Source organism: Panthera tigris, chromosome A1, assembly GCF_018350195.1.
Source record: "Panthera tigris isolate Pti1 chromosome A1, P.tigris_Pti1_mat1.1, whole genome shotgun sequence".
NCBI classification, from domain to species: Eukaryota; Metazoa; Chordata; class Mammalia; order Carnivora; family Felidae; genus Panthera; species Panthera tigris.
The window spans coordinates 194883681-194904635 of NC_056660.1; the positions used below are offsets into that span (position 1 = coordinate 194883681).

Here is a 20955-nt window from a genome sequence, read left to right on the forward strand (position 1 = left end):
ACCTGAGCTGAAGTCGGGCGCTTAACCGACTGAGCCACCCAGGTGCCCTTGACAAGGAGATATACTTTCTATATCTTCTAGAAATACTTTGGGATCACATCTGGAATATCACTTCTATGAAAACATAATTACACACTTTTAAAATATGTTGAATTAAGAGGCTTGACTTCTTGATACATAATAAGATTTGATTTTTTTTTAAATGTTTCTTTCTTTTTAAGAGAAAGAAAGAGAGGGGGGAGGGGCAGAGAGAGAGAGGGAGACACAGAGTCTGAAACAGGCTCCAGGCCCTGAGCTGTCAGCACAGAGCCGGACATGGGGCTTGAACTCCAGAACAGCGAGATCATGACCTAGGCCAAAGTCAGATGCTTAACAGACCGAGCCACTCCAGCACTCCAAGATTTGATTTCTACTGAAGCTTTTAGTTGAAGATATTCCCACATTAGTTTCTCTTTTAAGGAATTTTTTCTTTATGAGTCCTTTTATGTCGACAGAGGGCCGAGCTATGTCTGAAGGCTTTTCCACACTGACTGCATTCATAGGGCTTTTCTCCTGTGTGAGTTCTGTGATGTATGAGGAGGTCAGACTTCTCAGAAAAGGCTTTTTTACACTCATTACATTCATAAGGTTTCTCCCCAGTATGGATTTTCTGATGTCTCATAAGGCAGGACACTTCACTGAAAGCCCTCTCACACCTGGTACATACGTAAGGTTTCTCTCCTGTGTGTATTCTCTGATGTACAAAGAGGTGAGACTTCATGCTGAAGGCTCTCCCACATTCGTCACACCCATAGGGTTTCTCTCCAGTATGAGTTCTCTGATGAATACTGAGGTGTGATTTTTGGAAAAACGCTTTCCCACACTCATCACATTCATAGGGTTTCTCCCCAGTGTGAATTCTTTGATGTTCAATGAGGTGTGACTTATGGGTGAAAGCTTTTCTACATTCAGTACATTCATAAGGTTTCTCTTGAGTATGGATCCTGAGATGTATAACAAGATTGGATTTCTTGCTGAAGGCTTTCCCACACTCTGTACATACAAAGGGCTTTTCTCCTGTATGAGTTCTCTTATGCATAATAAGGTCTGACTTCTGGAAGAAGGCTTTCCCACATTCACTACATTCAGTCTTTTTTGAGTATCTTCTATTACCACTAAATAAGCCGAAAAAATTCAAACTCCTACCATAGGGGTCATATTTTTGGAGTCTCTGTTTTGAAGAAATGAAGTCTGTGCTCAGATGAAATATATTTCCAAGTGCATTACACTTGTTACCTTTCTCGTCAGTCCCAGTTTCCTGGTCAATGAATGCAGCATGCTTCAAAAGTGTTTCTTGATTCTCTTGGTGTTGTTCCATGTGGTCATCAAGTTGCCAGGTTTCTTCTATAAGGAAGCATAATTAACTATATGTGTGTGGATATTTCTGCTAATGTATCATGGCTCCTAACCTTTCACCCTATTGTGAGACTGAATCTTTACTCTCAGGCCTAGTATCTCTATCTAAAAGAAATACCAAGGCTAAATGGAATCCACACCGCTGAGCTTTGCAAGAAAACCACAACTTAAAAAAAAAACTATTATTAGTAGAAATGGAAATAGAGAATATGACAAAGAACACATATGTATCTGGCTATATCCAACTAGGACTTTGCAAATTGGGGAGAAAAATGAAAATAATCCCAAAGAGCAGTAAAAAGGATCAAAGCTGTGACAGGGTCAATAGGAAGAGCCCATTTGGTGAATGAAAATAAGTAGGATGAGACGGTGATTAGAGGAAATGAAGGAAAGACTGGCTGAGGAACAGAGAGATCTGAGCTGGCGCTCATCAGCTCATTGTCAGATTGCTCTAGTGTAATCTCCACTTGTCTCTTTGTTTCCAATGTCTCTGAGCTCTTGTCTATTCGTCCATCAACACGAAATTGATTTGACAAAACCACTAACCACTTGCAAGCAGGAACACCTTTGTAGCCAGTGCTTCAAAAAGCCATATAACAGTAATTCATTCTTGTATGGGTGTGAGGGCCCAGGAATTCATATGTCCAGTAAGAGAGAGGCCACAGGGTAAGCAAAATACTACCTGCCTCAAGACAGATTAACCACTGGATTCTTGCTGCTCAGTGTATCATCTTATTCTATAATAGTTCATAGATACTGCATTAATCCTGATGTTTCAATTTTTTTTTTAATTATTTTTGAGACCGTGAGCAGGGAAGGGGCAGAGAGAGAGAGAGAGAGGAAGAGAAGATCTGTAGCAGGCTCTGTGCTGACAGCAGAGAGCCCAACGTGGGGCTCAACTCACGAACTGTGAGATCATGACCTAAACTGAAGTCAGATGCTTAACCCACTGAGCTACCCGGGTACCCCAATCCTGACTTTTAAATACTCTCCCCACCTTCCTCTCTACCTACCACATATGGAAGAGGAACTTCAGTTAAGCACACAGGCAGTAAATCCAGATTACCAGGGTTTCAATCCTAGCTTCCTCCCTCACTAATTAGACATGTGGCACAGGTCAAGTTCCTCGATCTCTCTGGGTCTCAATTTCCCTTTCCATAAAAAAGGAAAGTAATAGCACCTACCTTGTAGTGTTGTTGTGAGGATTAATGAGTCAATAGATGTAAAGTACTCAGAATACTGCCTCGTACATAATACATTTTCTCAGAGATCATTATGTATATTATTACTGATCCTGAGACAACTATGTGCTTGCCACTTTCTGCTTTGTATCATGCTTTCCAAATTTCTGGATTCTATTACTATGGAGACTGGAAGCAGCAGATTTCTCATTCAGCATCTAAAATCCTATCTATCTTCATTTTCATCCATCTTATAAACCTTAGGCAATACTTGACTATTGTGAAACTTATGCTACCTACATCAGAGCAATAAAGTCATTCCTTGGCTCAGAATCCAACAATTCTACTTAACTTCTTAACCCCGTTCCCAACCTATAAGCCATCAGTCTTTAAAGAAAGTGAGTGGATTTCCATTCTTTATCCAACACTAGGTCCCCAGAAGCTAAACTAGACATCTGTCCAAGGAAGATATACAGATGGCCAAAACACACTCATGCTCAATGTCACTAGTCATTCAATGCAAGTTGAAACCACAATAAGATACTACTTCATATCCATTAGGATTGCTATGATAAAAACAAAACAAAACAAAAAATAACAGGCATTGGTGAGGAATGTGGAAAAACTGGAAACTTTGGGCACTGCTGGTGAGAATGTAAGATTGTGTGGTAGCTGTGGAAAACATCATAGCAATTCCTTAAAAATGTAAACACAGAATCACCACATGATCCAGCAAATTCACTTCTGGGTATATACCTAAAAGAACTGAAAGCAGGGGCTCAAACAGGTTATTTGTACACCAATGTTCATAGAAGCATAATTCACAGTAGCCCAAAGGTGGAAACAATTCAAATGTTCACTGTAAATGAACGGATAAACAAAATGTGGTATATACACATGATAGAATATTATTCAGCCATAAGAAGGAATAAAATTCTATCACATGCTGTAACACGGATGAACTCTGAAGGTATTACGCTAAATAAAATAAATCAAATATAAAAGGACAAATATTGTATGATTCCATTTAGATGGGGTACCCAGAACAGTCAGATTCATAGCAAAGAAAGGAGAATAGTGGTTCCCAGGGGCAAGCAGGGAAGGTAGAATGGGGAGTTATTGTTTAATGGGGTACAGAGTTTCAACTGGTGATGATGAAAGAGCTCTGGAGATGGATGGTGGTGATGGTGGCACATCAGTGGGCATACACTTAATGGCACTGAACTGTATGCTTAAAAATAGTTAAATTCTGCGTTATGTATACTTTGTCAAATTGAAAAAAAAAAAAAAAAGAAAAAATCTTCTCTACGTCTTAAATGAAGTTGGTGAGAATTACAGGCAGAATATACCTGGCAAGGAAAACATCACACTTTAACAGCCATGCAAAGAAAAGCATTACTGTGGGAAGGTGATGTATATGGAAATAGTGTTCAGGTGAATAAGGAACTTATGTCGGCCATCCCAGTTATTTCAAAAGGTCTAAGGCCTTTAAGAAGAGAGTCCTGAAGCATATTTTTCAAAGATGCTAACCCTTATTGATCAAATGTGATCTTTTTCTACAATTTCTTTTAAATTCCAGTATAGTTAACATATAGTGTTATATTAGTTTCAGGTGTAAAATATAGTGATTCAACAGTTCCATATATTACTCAGTGCTCATCGTGATAAATATACTCTTTAAAAAATTTTTTTTAATGTTTACTTATTTTTGAGAGAGAGACAGAGACACAGCATGAGCGGTGGGAGGGGCAGATAGAGAGGGAGACACAGAATCTAAAGCAGGCTCCAGGCTCTGAGCTGTCAGCAAGGAGCCTGATGCAGGGCTTGAACTCATGAATCGTGAGATCATGACCTGAGCTGAAGTCGGATGCTTAACTGATGGAGCCACCCAGGTGCCCCATGATAAATATACTCTAAACCCCCTTCACCTATTTCACCCATCCTCTCACCACCTCCCCTCTGGTAACCATTAGATCAACTATGATTTTTTTTTTAATGTTTATTTATTTTTCAGAGAGAGATAAGGGGAAGGGCAAAGAGAGGGAGACACAGAATCCAAAGCAGGCTCCAGGCTCTGAGCTATCGGCACAGATCCCGAAATGGGGCTTGAACTCACGGACCACGAGATCATGACCTGAGCCAAAGTCAGACACTTAATGGACGGAGCCACCCAGGAGCCCCAGATCAACTGTGATCGTAATTTCATTCACTTCCATCCACAGAGCTCTTTACCTAACTCACCTGCATAGCTCCAATTTGGGATTTCTCTCTCTACCATCCATGGTTCTTCACCTTGCTCCAACTTGTGGATCACAGATGGCTTAGTGGTTTGATAGCCTGTCAATGGAAAATGTTATGGTATTTGGACCTAGCTACCTGGGCTTCAGGTCCTTTGAACTCTGAACTTCATCAGAAAGTGCCCGATGAAGGTGCCCATTTGTATCTGAAAAAGAGAGATCTTTAAACAAACTTGTAGTCGTACCTCCCAGAGACTGTCAATGCTAAATCTACTAAGACTCAGAGCCATACTTGTAAAAGTACTTCCAAGGACTGACAATTTGGAGCAACTGAGAAAGGAAAAGTAATTAACCAGGCACATGTCAGTCAACACTGGGAAATGGTCCTCACCCACTGAGATGAGGTTGGTATAGTTCTCCAGCATCACATCCTTGTATAGATCCCTCTGGGGAAGGTCCAGATACTGCCACTCCTCCTGGGTGAAATTCACAGCCACGTCCTTGAATGATACCGGTCCCTGTAACAACACATTCCTATTCCAACTAAAGTCATCGGTATTGCACAAAGTAGAAACAAAAAGCATGGCAAATGGTTTTAAGCATGTTCATTACTTGATTATCCTTCCTGAAATTCAGCCCCATTTCATTTTGGGTTGTATTATACTAATTTGGTCTCATTCTGTTTCTCTAGCACAGTCCTTTGATGCCCATTTGTCTAGTTTTGTGTTCCACTTCATGGGTGACACAAAAATCATATCTAGAGTAGCTTATACTTACGGGTTTGTTATTTATTAGGCCATTCATTCATTAAGTCACTAAGCAAACATTTAGTGAGCGTCCCATACATGTCCAGAACTGAATGTCCTAGATCCAAAAGATCAAATATTGGAATCTGATCCAATTTGCCAAGGCACAGAAAAAATGCTCACTTGCTACCAAGTTACACAAAAAGAAGGCACTGTTCAAAATGCTCACGTTAAGTTTTTTTCCAATATTTTAATTCTCAATGTTTCAAATTATAATATGCTAAATATTTGTTTTTACTATTTTTCATTTCCCTATACTTGTATAGCCAACAGTAAGAGGATTTAATGTTTGGACCAAAATTTTTAAAGTTCACAGAACCGTAACCAATGTAAAAAATCCTGCTAATTATTAAGATTGCTTTGCACGATTTTAGCTCACATGGTCATTTTTACAGTCCCTCACTACTGTTCCTATATAATGGGACAAACTAACTCACCTGCAACTTGGTCATTTTCTGCAGCCTCTGGGTGAAGACAGAGATCTATGAGGACAGAGGGAAGGGAAGGGATGGAGCCATGAGAGACCAGATATGACTTGAAGATCCCAGAATCACCAGTGTAACAAACCCATATGCAGATGCCGCAACAGCTGGGCTGAGGAAGCCACCCTGTGGGAGATTGTCCCCTGGGCCCTCTAGAACTCACTGTGAGAAAAACCACAGATTTGCACTGAGATTTAGGATATCTGCTGCAAGGATATCTGTTGTAGCGTTTTTAACATATTGAAAAGTTGGAAGACATTAAGGAACTGGTAAAACAAACAGATATATACTCCAAAGATAAAGTAATTTACTGTCATCAAAAATGATGTTGCCAAATATTTATCAATATGTAATGGCAACTGGTGCACGTCCTTCTGTGACTGTTTAGTCATGCCTTCTGTGGATTCTAACTAGGGCTGTAGGAGCACAGACAGGTTGGAGTCTGAAGGTAGAATGTACCAGCACAGATTCTCACTGGGACCTAGGAACTGGGGAAGAGACACCAACAGACCCTGGAAATAAAATGTCCACATGGTGAGATTCACGCAACAGTCTTTCTGGAATCTTTCCCAGGGGAGCTGAGGTGCAGATTCCTGTGCTCCAAGCTAAGCAGGAGCAGAGGTCAGTTAAATCCTATGTTTTAGGTTGGGAGACCTCTATAAAGGGTAGGAGATTTAGAGGAAAACATTTGGCCTTGAATTTACCTGCTGGCTATTTGACTTCGGGCAAGTTACTCAGCTTTACCTTTCTGAGCCTCAGTAAAATCAGAAATAATATCTATGTTGTATCAGTGATTAGGTAAGAAACATATTTTGATTAAGGTAAGAAACATATTTTACAAAACAACCTAATGTTAATGTGTGTGTGTGTGTGTGTGTGTGTGTCCATGCTGGCTGTTCCTTCTACCCAGCACAACCTTCTATTTCTTCATCTTTGCTCAAAAATCACCAAGGAGGCCTTTGCTGTCTACCTAATTTAAACATGATCCCCCCGTCTCCCTTACCCTGATCTACTTTTTCTTTGTGTATAAGTTCAAATACATAATTTACTATCTAATATACTACATAATTATGCTTACTGTTAATTGACTATCTCTACTTACTAAAACTAAAATTTCATGAAGGCAGGGATTTTTGTCTGCTTGATTCAGTATTGCACCCCTAGCACTAACAATAGTGTCTGGCTAATGGATGCCCAATAGTCATTTTAAAAATACAGTTATATATAATACATTTCATAAAACAATCCTTATCACAAGGGAATACATATGTGCTACTTTACAGTATTTATTTTTAATGCTTGCATATAAGAGTACATGCTGTAGGATTTCATTTATACGATGTTCTACAAAGCAAAATTAGCCTATAGAGATAGAAATTGAAAAAACTGGTTCTTAAGCAGGTGGGGGGGGTTGCATTTCTGGGAGATTAAAATGTTCTGTATTTTGATGGGGGTGGTAATCATAAGGGTGCATCTACAAACTTTTTACTCTGTAAATTATGTGCAAATCATTCTATGTAAATTATATACGACCTAAAAGTACTGGCAAATAAAATACTAGTCTTGGCTCACTAAACAGATTTCACCACCACTACTGCGTTGCAGCCAATGGTTGAAAACCTGACTTAGAGGGTTGCTGTAGGGTTAAAAGTTAGATGCCTTTGGAAAAGCAGGTAGTAAGGTAGTACTCCACCTGGAACATTTCAGACCTTCAGTAAAACTTGGTTCTCTTTGCACACCACGGAGGGCGCTCCTGACCCTGGTGCCACTTGCGCGCACTTGCACCGCTGGATGCGTCCGGAAGCGACACCTGCAGCGCGACACCTGCAGCGCGACACCAGCAAGAATGCAGATCCGGGACCCCGCCCGCCCCAGACTCACGGACCCAGGTTGAGGATGGTCACTGCAGCTTTTGACACACCCGGGTCCACGCCTACCCCCAAAGTCCTATTGTTCTGCACCTACTCCACTTCCCCAAATCAGCGCCCACTTCCTCCGCGCACCTCCAGCCCGGACCAAGACCAACCAGGTGCAAGGATCAGAGCCTCGGGACTCACTCCCGCCCGGGGGCAGCGCTGTGAGGACAGGGAGGGCACACATGCGCAGATGAGGACGTCTCGCGCGCGCGCCGGTCTCGCAGGAGCCCGTTCCCTTCAACTGCAAAATACATCTCCCAGAATGCCTCAGCGGCGGCGCTGCACATGCGCAGCGAGAGGCAGGGCGCGCGTGGGGCGTCGGGGCGCATTGCAGCGGATTCCGGCACTGCAGTCCCCACTCCAGGCTCCAAACCCCTCCTCCAAAGAGAACCCATAGAGGGTCGCTCGACGTACTGAGCCAGAGCCTAGCGATAGCGAGCCAGACCTACAACGTTTCAAGAACTTTCTCAGGCCTGAGCCTGCAGGACTTAACTCTGGAATCTGAGTTTGAGCCCGAAGCCTTTCATATTTTTGTGGTCAGCCTTTCTGCTTTTCTGAATGGACCCGTGAGTACAATGTTTTGACGAAAGGGGAGATACATTTCAGAGATTTCACTAAAATGCCTGTAAATGAAAGCTAGCAATGGTTTAAATTAGTATTCTGTGACCAGCTGGCATATTTTCTGAGAACACACAAATTAATGTTGATTACACAGACTTGAAGACCAATAGCTAACTAGTCTGTGTAACATTAAAAAGAAAAACTTGAAAAAATCTACAGACAGGTTTCCTCCACAGGGCACTTTGATGTTATATATAAAGATGCTTCATGTTGATCTAGTGCGACATTAATCAATGCCCTGATAGGTACCCATAGTTCTAGGGAAACTGGTTTTTTGGGAAAAATAATTTTGGATAATCACCTTCCATGTTGTGCCAGTTTCCATATGGCTTAAAAGTTACAACAAAAACTTATACAGCATTTACTATTGTGTAATAAAGATTTTGGCTTTCATTCCAAGTTTCTGGCAAGTAAGCTCTAAACACTTGCAGTAAAGAATATGGCTGGCAGAATAAAGATTTTGTCCTCTATTATTGAGAGGTAGCCTCTAGATCTGTAGAATTTCCCCAGTAATGGAAATGCCCCTGGTGGGCCCTGATAATTCATCCTACCTAGAATGACTCATGGTGGGTCCCTGGAGAGTTGACACTGAGAAGATGACTCAGGGTGGGGACTGGCCACTCCACAAAGACCATGTGATTAGAGAGTTGGGGGTTTTAAACCAGAAGATACCATTTGGAGAATCTCTCAGGGGTATAAGGCAGGGTTGGAGATTGAGTTTACCCTGAAGGCCACGTAGGTAATGAAACCTGGATAAAAACTCTGGACGGGGAGCTCAGGTGAACTTCCCTCGTTGGCAGTATTGTAGGTATCTCTGACTCAGAGATCATACAAAAGTTTCAACTTTTGTAACCCTTTCGGATCTTACACTATTAGTCTCTCCCTTTGGCTAGTTCTCATTCCTATCCTAATGCTATAATAAAACTATAATCATAAGTATAGTGCTTTCCTGAGTTCTGTGAGTCATTGAAGTGAATCACCAAAGTATCAAAAAGGGCACTGGGAACCCCTGAATTTTTAGCCCACTAGCCAGAGGTGAGGGTGGCCTGAGAACTCCTGAGCTTACAGCTGGTGACGGAAGTGAAGGCAGTCTTATGGAGGACTGTGATTTGTGAATTTAACCTGTGAATTGTGGCCCAGTTTCAGCTCGTTGGTGTCCGAAGTCACTGTGTGTTATTCTAGGTACTTTAAATGTATTAACTAATTTAATACTTCTATGACAACTCTGTGAACTAGATTCTATTAACTTCATTTACCCTTGAGGGAAATTGAGACACCCAGATTAACCCACTTAACTGGGGGACACACAGCTAGTTAGTGGGAGAGCAAGGCAGAATGGCTGTAGACCATGGGTTGGTAAACTGCCACTCAGGCCACATCAGCCAACTGCCTGTTTTTGTACTCTCTGTGACCATAGAGTGTTTTTTACATTTGTAAATGACTGGAAAAAAATTAATAGAGATGTGTTTAGGTGTTAGTTTATAAAAGTGACTGAGTGATGACACAGAGAGGTCAATGTCATTGAAAGAAAAATTTAATTTACTCCAAGTTCTCCTAGAAATGGGAGGCAGACTGGGTCCCAATTCTACTGAGGGGTTCCCTACACCAACAATAATCAGATCTCTGACATGAGCCAGGTGTCCTACAATTTCTGCCACATCTACTGGGAAATAGCATGAGATCCCACAGGTTAAGGGTTCAGTCCTACAAGACTGCTCCCAACCCCATTTCAGACCCTAGTCCCAAGCCCAGGTTATTCTGTGCTACAGATTGGAGGTTCCCAGGCCTCCTCCTACAGATGCCAGTCACAAGCCCAGGTTGTTAGTTGTACTTCTGACTGCCTGGCTATCAGTCAGAGGTTCTGACCACCCCTTCCTTCTTGGGTTCAATTAATTTGCTAGAACAGCTCATAGAACTCAAAGAAACATATTACTTACTAGATTACTGATTTATGAGAAAAGTATATGACCCAGGAACAACTAAATAGAAGACATATGTAGGACAAGGTATAGGGAAAGGGGGTGGAGCTTCCATGCTCTCTAAACAAGCCACTCTCCCCACATCTCCCTCCACATGTTCACCAACCTGGAAGCTCTTCAAACCCTGTCCTTTCGAGTATTTATGGAGGCATCATTACATAGGCATGATTGACTAAGTCACTGGCTATTGGTTATTGATTGATTCAACCTCTAGCCTCGATCCCATCCCTGAAAATCGGGAGGCCAGACTGAAAGTTCCACCTCTGTACTCTCAGTTGGTTGCCCTGGCAACCAGCCTCCATCTTTAGGTGCTTTCCACAAGTCACCTCAGTAACATGGTAACCCAGTCACCCAGTTGTGGTGGAAAAGGGCTAATGTGAATAATAGGACACCCATCTCAACTTACGACTCTAAAGCAATTTCAGATACTGAGAGCAAGAGACCAAATATGATGCTCCCATTGCTCTTATCACTCAGGAAATTCCAAGTTTTGGAAGCTGAGAGCCAGGAACCATGGACAATGACCCAATGTGTATGAGAAATACATCTTGGTCATCTGAATGACCAAATATGTTTTTTCTTATAAATTACAATGTCACATAGGACCACAGGGAGAAGCACCAGTGTCAGTCAGTCAGGAGGCAGGAGTAAAGGCATAGATCATAGCCTTTTTTTTTTTTTTTTTTTTTTTTAAAGCTATGAGGGCTTTAAAAAAATTGTAGCATAGTTAACATACAGTGTTATATTAGTTTCAGGGTATAATATAGTGATTCAGTATTTCTATATATCACCCAGTGCTCATCACAAGTGCACTCTAGACCATAGCCTTTATTGGCATTTACATGAGAAAGGACAGGCAGAGCAGAATAAACCGTTTACGATTGGCTGGTTTGAATAATTCTGGTGGGCTTGGGGGTATAGGGATTGGCCTTAATTGTTACCTGGATTGATTCAGGGCAGGGGAATATTAGGTTGGTGTGTGACTGTTAGATAAAGGAGGTGGTTGGGGGTATGGACTTGGGTTTGGCTGGTTTGCATATGGGAGGAGTGCTGTCAGGTAAGCTGTTTATCACAATAGGAATTAACTATTTCTGAGAGGGGCAGTTTCCCCAGTCAGCAGTGACCTCCACCCCAGAATGTCAAAATATCATAACATAGAGAAAATTTCAAAAATGGTTAACATAAAATAGTATTTCATAATACATGAACACTATATGAAATTCTAATTTTAGTGTATATAAATAAAGTTTTATTGGGACATAGCAACATTTATTTATTTACTATTGTCTATGGCTGCTGTTACTCTACAACAGTGGAGTTGATTTGTGATAGAGGCCATATGGTTTGCAAAACCTAAATTGTTTACTATTTGGCCTTTTACTAAAAAACATTTGACAACCTTTGCTCTATAGTAAATGTCCTTAATCTGTATGAAATACTGCATAAAAACGAAAGTGTAAAATTTATAAACATTTAAATATAAGGCTGTCTGTACTAAATCTTTGGGTGGGGAAACTCTTTAACATGTTACTATAAGGAAAAAATAGAAGACTAAATTATGGGAAATATTAAAAATTTTTATGGTAAAAAACAATTGTAAAAGTACTTCTACTTACGGGAGTAGGAGTAGTACTATATGGAGTAGATGTAGTTTTACTTTTGCTAAGGAAGAGTTTGGAATTATATACATGTTCCAGGACTGCATTTGTTTTCTGGCTTTCATAGTTTCTATTGAAAAGTCAACTGACAATCTTAGTCCTTAAAGGAAATACGTGTTTTCCTCTGACTACTTTAAGAATTTCAGCTTTTTAAAAAAAGAATATCTGGGGCGCCTGGGTGGCTCAGTCAGTTAAGCATCCGACTTTGGCTCAGGTCGTGATCTCGCGGTCCGTGAGTTCGAGCCCTGCGTTGGGCTCTGTGCTGACAGCTCAGAACCTGGAGCCTGCTTCTGATTCTGTGTCTCCCTCTCTCTCTGACCCTCCCCCCATTCATGCTCTGTCTCTCTCTGTCTCAAAAATAAATGTTAAAAAAAATTTAAAAAAAAAGAATACCTGTATTGAGATATAATTCACCCATTTAAAGTATATAATTTGGTGGCTTTTAGTATAGTCACAGATATGTGCAGCCATCACCACAATCAATTTCAGAACATTGTTATCACTGCAAAAAGAAACTCGGTACCCTTTAGCTATTGCCCCACTATTCACCACCTCCCAGCCCTAAATACCTAAGCCTGGTACTTTCAGGCTCTGTAGATATGCCTGTTCTATTTATATTTTCATATAAATTGAATCATGTACTATGTAGTCTTTTATGACTGCCTTCTTTCACTTAGTGTAATATTTTCAAGGTTCACCCGTATTGTAGCATGTATCAGTTCATTCTTTATGGACAAATAATATTCTATTGTATGTACAGACCACATTTTCTTTATCCATTCACCATTTGATCGGCATTTGGCTTGTTTGTACCTTTTGACTTTTATGAATAATTATGTAAATAGTGTATACATTTTGGTGTGGATATACCACTTTCAATTCTTGCGTGTAGATTCCTGGCAGTGGAATTACTGGGTCATATAGTAATTCTCTGTTTAGTGCCAAGTTTTTTCCAAAGTGGCTACCCCATTTTACATTCCCACCAGCAGTGTATGAGGGTTCTGATTTCACCACATCATTACTAACATTTGTTATTATCTGACTTTTTGATGCTAGCCATCCTAGTGGGTATAAAGTGGTATCTCATTTTGGTTTTGATTTGCAGTTCCCTGATGACTAATAATGTCAAGAATTTTTCATGTGATTGTTGGCTATTTTCATATGATGGAAGGTAAGGGTCCAATTTTATTCCTTTGCATGTGCCTATCTAATTTTCCCAGGGCTATTTCTTGAAAGAACAGTCCTTTCCTCATTGAATGGTCTTGCCACCCATGTCAAAAACCACTTGAACATAGGTGTCTGGGTATATTTCTGGACTCTTCATTCTATTCTATTGACTTATATATGTCTACCCATATGCTAGTACCACATTGTTTTGATAACCATGGTTTTGTAGTAATTTTTGAAGTAAAAAAGTATAAGCCCTCCAACTTTGTTCTTTTTCCAAGGTGGTTTTGGCTATTCTGGGTCTCTTGCAATTCCGTGTGCATTTAAGGATAACCTTTTCTATTTCTGCAAAAGAAGCTGTTGGGTTTTGATAGGAATTTCATTGAATCTCTGGATGCCTTTGGGGAATATCGCATCTTAATAATATCAAGTTTTCCGAATCAGTGATTGCATACTACCTTTCCTTTTGCTTAGATCTTTAATTCTTTTCAGCAATGTTTTTGTAGTTTTCAATGTAGAAGTATTGTACTTATTTGGTTGAATTTATTTGTTGGTATTCTATTCCTTTGGATACTATTATAAATGGAATTGTTTGCTTAATGTCCTTTTCGAATTGTTTGTTGATATTGTGTAGAAATATCACTTTTATGTTGGCCTTGTATCCTGCAACCTTACTGAATTTATTAGCTTCAATAATTTGTGTGTGAGGCAGGAGGGAGAGGTTTTTGGATTTTACTAAGATTATGTTGCCTGTGAATAGATACAGTTTTCATCTTCCTTTCTAGTTTGGATGCCCCTTATTATTTTTTTCTCTTGGCTAATTACTATGGCCATAATTTCAGCACAATGTTGAATAAAGTGGTGAAAGGAGGCATCCTTGTTCTGTGTTTGATCTTTTTTTTTTTTTTTTTAAGTTTACTTATTTATTTTGATCTTTCAAAGAACCAACTACTGGGTCTGTTGATCATTTCTATTGTTCTTCTCTATTTTGTTTATTTCCACTTGAATCTTTATTATCTCCTTCCTCCTTCTGTTTTAGTTTTCATGTCTTTCTGGTTACTTAAGGTGTAAAGTTAGGCAATTGCTTGTGATATTGCTTCTTTTTTTACTGTAGGCATTTACAGCTCTAAATTTCCATCCATGCCCTGCCTTCACTGTATCCAATAAGCTTGGTGTGTTGTCGTTTGTTTTGTTTTGTTTCATTTGTCTCTGTTTGAGGGTGGTGGGGAGGGGCAAAGGGAGAGAGAGAGAATCCCAAGCTGGGATTTTACTTACTTTTAGTTAAGTAGCTACTGTAGTTTGCCAAAGGCTCTGAACTAGACGCCTAGGTTTAAAAAAGAAGAGGAAGTGTTAGATGTTACAAACATGAGTATTGATACTTTTTCCTTGATTTAACCAGAAGGATAGGGATACAAACACGAAGAAAAATATTTTCTCACTGGTTGATTCCATATTAATTTAATGTTACTTCCTTTTTTTTTTTTATAATGTTTATTTATTTATTTTGAGAGACAGCATGTGCACAATCAGGGGAGGGACCAAGAGAGAGGGAGGGAGAAAGAATCCTAAACGGGCTCAATCCTGTCTGCACGGGGCCCCCTGTAGGGCTCAAATTCACAAACCATGAGATCATGACCTGAACGGAAATCAAGAGTTTGTACGCTTAACCTACTGAGCCACCCAGACACCCCTGTTTCCAAGTATTTAAAAAAAAAATTTTTTTTTACATTTATTTATTTTTGAGAGACAGAGTGAGACAGAGCATGAGCAGAGGAGGGACAGAGAGAGAAGGAGACACAGAATCTGAAGCAGGCTCCAGGCTCTGAGCAAGTGTTCAGCACAGAGCCCAATGTGGGGCTTGAACCCACGAACTGTGAGATCATCACCTGAACTGAAGTTGGACACTTAACCCACGGAGCCACCCAGGCACCAAATACTTTTAAATTTCCCTTGTGTTTTTTTTTCTTTTACCCACTGGTTATCTAATAGTGTCCTGTTTAATTTCTACATATTTCTGAACTTTCCAGTTTTTCTTCTCATTAGTTTCCAATTTTATTACCTTGTGGTTGGAGAACATAGTATATATGATTTCAGTGTTTTAAAATTTATTGATACTTGTTTTGTAGCCTAAGATGTGGTACATCCTGAAGAATGTTCCGTGTGAACCTGAAAAAAATAAGTGTTTAGCTGTTACTGGGTATAGTGTCCTGTATGTCTCTTAGGTCTAGTTTAAGTGTTAATCAGGTTATTTATATCCTTATTCATTTCGTGTTTCTATGTTCAATCCATTATTTGAAATGGGGTGTTGAAGTCTCCCACTGCTATTATAAAACTGTCCATTTCTCCCTTTAATAATGTCAATATTTGCTTCAATATTTTTGGTCCTTGTTCAGTGTATAAATGTTCATAATTGTTAATATTTTTGATGAATTGACTCTTTTATCAATATATAATGACCTTTTTTCTCTTGTAACAATTTCTGACTTCATGTCTATTTTGTCTACAATAACAACAGAAAGGTGAAAGTAACGGGAGGACAGAGTTGTAAAGGATCAATGTTTTGTATGCTATTAGAGCTACATTGGTAACGATTCAAAGTAGATTATTGTACATTCAGGATGTTAATTGTAATTTCCATAGCAACCAATAAGGGAATAACTAAAACATTTTCAAAAAAAGAACTAAGCAGGGAATCAAAATGGTACACTGTAAAAAAAAAAATCAAACACAAAGAAGGCAGTATTGAGGGAATTGAGGCACACACAAAAAATATGACACATAGAAACAACTAGCAAAATGGCAGAACAGTGGTCATTTTAAATGTAAATGGATTAATGGATAGGGAAGAAACATGCTCTAACTATATGTTATCTATAACTATATGCTATCTTAGCAGGTAAGATGTTTTCATTTACTTTGATAAGTATAGAGTGAATTTACAGATTTACACTTGCAGTGTCTACTGAACATTTTTCTAGTTGAAAAAAGTCTAGTTTACAATTGGACAAGATATCAACAATATTATTTTCTTTAGTTTCATGAAAATCTTTATAAATGAAAAAGACAGTTTGACCTCCATTTTTCAACCCAAGTGTGAAGAGCTAGGGGATTTGTTTTCTGTCATGATTTGATGTATTTCCTGATATACCATTGAAAGCAGGATTGGGGCATCTGGGCGGCTCAGTTGGTTGAGTGCCCAACTCTTGATTTCGGCTCATGTCATGATCCCAGGGATGTGGAATCGAGCCCCACATCAGGCTCCATGCTAAGTGTGGAGCCTGCTTAAGATTCGCTCTCTCCCCCTCTGCCACTCTCCCTTACACTCTCTTTCTCTCTCTTAATAAAATAAAATAATAAAATAAATAAAAAATAATAAAAGGGGCGCCTGGGTGGCTCAGTCAGTTGAGTGACTGACCAGCTCAGATCATGATCTTACAGTTCATGGGTTCGAACCCGTGTGGAGCTTTGCACTGGCAGCACAGAGCCTCCTTTGGATTCTTTGTCCCCCCTCTCTCTGTTCCTCCCCTGCTTGTGCTCTCTCTCTCAAAAATAAGTAAACATAAAAATAGTAATAATGATAATAATAATACAAAGCAGGATTGGCTCTACACTGTAAGGGGCTAACACATCTGTTACCAAAATTTCTCCTTTTGTCCACAGGACATTTTAGTTGCAACATTTGAGTTTGGAAATGTAATTTTATTCCGTTTCATATATAAGTGATTAGAACTATACAGTAATATCTATTTATGCTGTCTGTCTAATATAACTGGGAAATTACTATTTTCAACTCAGTGTTGGTGTCTTTTGGGGAGGCAAAAACCCTTTTATTTATTTAGAGGTATTTGCCTATCATCTTTGACTCGTTTCATTGTGCTTTTGCACCCCCTTCACCACCATGCCCAAGCCTGAATTCTCTTTTGCATATTGTGCAATTTGCTCTATTTTAGTTTTTTACCTCCCTAATCCAGGTATGGGTGTGTCTTTATATCTGTCATCAAAATAAGAGGCTTTTTTTGGGCAATGTCATTGGTATTACAGTTGTTTTCATTTTCATTTTCTGAACTCTTAGAAAACATGGTCACAATATTTACAATTTAAAAATTAAACAAGCATTATGTACAAAGCACGATGGTTAATCCATAGACAAAGCAAAAGACTGTTAACACTTATGATTGCCATGCATTTAAGTTACACACTTAAAACGTATCACTCCTGAATGACACAACAATGGATAATCCATTATTGTAAATCGCAAATCATGGTTGCCAACATCAGAAGCCAAGGGGAAAAATAGCAATGCTGACTGGGAAAGGTACAAAATCTATATCCTTATCCACTTGACTTTAAAAACGTGTTATGCATATTTTCATGTGTCTGTTGGCCATCTGGATGTCGTCTTTGGAAAAGTGTCTATTCATGTCTTCTGCCCATTTCTTCATTGGATTATTTGTTTTTTAGGTGTTGAGGTTGGTAAGTTCTTTATAGATTTTGGATACTAACCCTTTATCCGATATGTCATTTGCAAATATCTTCTCCCATTCCATCCGTTGCCTTTTAGTTTTGTTGATTTTTTCCTTTGCAGTGCAGAAGCTTTTTATCTTGATGAGGTCCCAGTAGTTCATTTTTGCTTGTATTTCCCTTGTCTTTGGAGACGTGTAGAGCAAGAAGTTGCTGTGGCTGAGGTCAAAGAGGTTGTTGCCTGTTTTCTCCTATAGGATTTGGTTTCCTGTCTCACATTTAGGTCTTTCATCCATTTTAGTTTATTTTTGTGAATGGTGTAAGAAAGTGGTCCAGTTTCATTCTTCTTCATGTTGCTGTCCAGTTCTCCCAGCACCATTTGCTAAAGAGACTTCTTTCCATTGGATATTCTTTCCTGCTTTGTCAAAGATTAGTTGGCCATACATTTGTGGGTCCAATTCTGGGTTCTCTATTCTATTCCATTGGTCTGTGTGTCTGTTTTTGTGCCAATACCATACTATCTTGATAAGTAGAAACTTAACAGAGGACCATGGGGGAAGGGAAGGGGAAAAAATAGTTTCAAACTATAGGCAAACTCTTATAGGCAAACCATAAGAGACTCTTAAATACAGAGAACAAACTGAGGGTTGATGGGGGGGGGGGCAAGGGGAAGGGGAAAATGGGTGATGCGCATTGAGGAGGGCACTTGTTGGGATGAGCACTGGGTGTTGTATGTAAGCAATGAATCATGGGAATCTACTCCCGAAACCAAGAGCACACTGTATACACTGTATGTTAGCTAACTCGACAAATTATATTTTAAAAATAAAAATAAAAACGTTGTTGCTCATTGCCTTAGTTTTTAGGTCACCTTATAGGTTTTGCACTTTCCCCCAACTTTCCCCACCCATCTCCTCAAACTGAGACGTTTGAAGTCCTGAGGATGGATTTCCTGGGAAATTCCAGACAAACCTAGGGGGTTAGCCACCCTACCTCGGGCTTCCCCCTTCCACTCACTCAGTGTCCTTTTTATCCCTTTCAGTCTCCCCCTCTTCTGCATTCTCCCCTCATCTCAGACCTCAGCCTTTCAGTCTCAATACCTACACCCCCCGCCCCCCGCGTTTTGTGCCTTAGTCTCCATTCTCTGTTCCTCAGATTCTCCTTTATTTTGTGCCTCAGTCTCATCATTGTCTCAATTTTCCTTTTTTCCATCAGACATTCCCTGCAACATACTACGGTAGTAGGAATTTCCCGAACGCGATTCCTTAGCATTGTTTTTTTTAGCATAATTAGCGGTTTTATGATCTCTCTCCGCGCCCCCCCCCCCCCCATGAGCCCTTCCATCACTTTTGCCCCTCTGTCCTACAGTGGAATCCCCTTGGATAGGGCGAATCCCCCTGTATAGGGCTGTACCATTTACCAGAACTTTGAAGTAGAATCCCTGCAAAAGGATTCCACCGTTGCAAATTCCTCTTTCCCCAGTTAGTCTTCAAATAAAGGACTGCACTACTGCACCTTCTTCCCCGATCCTTTAAAAGCTCTCGGCAAAACTTTGCCCCACACGGGTTTGTATAATCTTCCTTTCGGTCATTTTACGCGTTCCCCTCGCCGCCGCAAAGACACGGTCCAAACTCAGGCTGGGAATAAACCCAAGTTCCTCCTCGTGTACGGAATTGTCCGGGTTCTCAAGATGGCGGCTTCCGCAGTGAGACACAGAGCATGGGGGCGGACATCTTGCCTCCTGAACAAAGCCGCGGAGAATGCGGAGTGGGCAAAACCGCGCAGAATAGCTCGGCGCATGCTTGAGAGCCCTGCGCTGTGGTCACCCAGGCAGGAAGCGGGTGTTAATCACGTTAATCCATGACAGCTGTCCCGGGTTAAACTGTGACGGACGTTTCCGGATCTGATAATCGAGCTGGGAGTAGAAGTGGGATTTATGGATTGAGTCATGAGGAAGTTTGGGGTTGATACTGGAGGGGCGGTCAGCAATTGGAGGTCTATGGAGTCTGAGGGGAAGTCTGTGGGATGAGTGTTGGGTACATGTAGAGGTCAGTAATAAGGAGAGCTGTCTGATCAGTGGGTCAGGGATGGCAGGTCTGTGCGCTGTTGGAATATCCATATGACCAGTGATTTGTGAACCTATGTGGCTAGTCTTGTGTTGGGGGTTTGTTGGAAGTCCTCTTTGGGATTTGTGATTTCTGCCCCTGCTGATTCAGTGATTTGTAGGAGTCATTAATTCAGCCAGTGGCTGATAAAGGTCCGTCCTGGTTTAGTGAGAAAACTTTACAATTTATGTAAAGTCCGAGGTGGCCCCCACCTTGAAGCCCCTCCTCAGATGTTTTCTCAAATCACCATCTCCCTCCATCGCTCAAAAGCTCACAGAAGAAAACATCCTTTGAATGTAAGACCAAACAAATCTAAAGAAATAACATTATTGTCGATTCTCTCTAGCCAAAGACCTCCAGGAACACCCTGTAGTTGAACAGATTGGGTTTATTGCTCTAGCATCTGGTTACACCATGGGGAAAGTGGGGGCTTCTCAGAAAGAGGTGCTAGAAAGAACTTACAGGATTTGTGTTAGGTGATTTCCAGGAGGGCCTAAGGGAGTGGACCTTGCTCTGAATTGGATGTTGTAAGGAAGTGGGGTAATTCATTGTTTGGGAATTTCAGTACAGCTGGAGAGAGGAAAGACTAACCTGAAGTTAAAGCTGTAATAGGTGAGGAAGTAGCAGTCACTCATGTTAACCAGGAGAGAGGGTGTTTTGTGGATTGGACAATGTGGATGTTTTGTCTGTGTTCAGACATGACTTCAGAGAGGGCTTGTTTTTGTTTTATTCCATCTTGGTCACTGAGTGGCCTTGTCTGATGTTGATACTCTGTGTAATTATATTAAATAGGAGAGTTTGAGTGCCAGACCAGCTCTGAAATGTGAGAGCTGCTTTTTCTTTTTCTTACATGAGGTGTGATTTCAGCCCTGTTTCTTCCTATTTATTGAATTTGTTCTACATTCTGTTCAGCAAACATTTATTAAACACCTGTTATTTCCTTGTTT

General features: G+C 40.3%; 2 protein-coding genes across 8 annotated transcripts in view; one reads left to right on the forward strand and one right to left on the reverse strand.

Annotated features, from left to right (window-relative positions):
* Positions 1 to 318: 318 nt before the first annotated feature.
* Positions 319 to 8137, reverse strand: LOC102957927 (zinc finger protein 182-like). Its single transcript, XM_015542581.2, has 6 exons — positions 8105 to 8137; positions 7811 to 7925; positions 6057 to 6101; positions 5205 to 5331; positions 4818 to 4913; positions 319 to 1383 (listed from the first exon to the last, which is right to left on the reverse strand). Exons 3-6 carry the CDS (start codon positions 6069 to 6071, stop codon positions 455 to 457), a joined length of 1167 nt encoding a protein of 388 aa, XP_015398067.1. The 5' UTR covers positions 6072 to 6101; positions 7811 to 7925; positions 8105 to 8137; the 3' UTR covers positions 319 to 454.
* A 216-nt stretch (positions 8138 to 8353) lies between these two features.
* Positions 8354 to 20955, forward strand: part of LOC102958583 (zinc finger protein 300) — a 32017-nt gene continuing 19415 nt past the window's right edge. For 2 of the 7 annotated variants that reach the window (XM_042994074.1, XM_042994117.1), the window contains exon 1: positions 8354 to 8583. The gene's annotated coding sequence lies outside the window, so the exon portion shown is untranslated. Of the gene's footprint in view, positions 8584 to 13387; positions 13447 to 19402; positions 19469 to 19711; positions 20305 to 20955 lie in introns of those variants that run through there. The other 5 variants (XM_042994112.1, XM_042994106.1, XM_042994085.1 and 2 more) reach the window with 5 other exon arrangements.

What these genes read in the sequence shown, in the direction of transcription:
- LOC102957927 (XM_015542581.2), bottom strand. An exon ending in TACCAACCTCATCTCAGTGG is followed by an intron (nt 4,914 to 5,204) that starts GTGAGGACCATT and finishes TTCCATTGACAG; the next exon opens with GCTATCAAACCACTAAGCCA. An exon ending in CCCAAATTGGAGCTATGCAG is followed by an intron (nt 1,384 to 4,817) that starts GTGAGTTAGGTA and finishes GCTTCCTTATAG; the next exon opens with AAGAAACCTGGCAACTTGAT.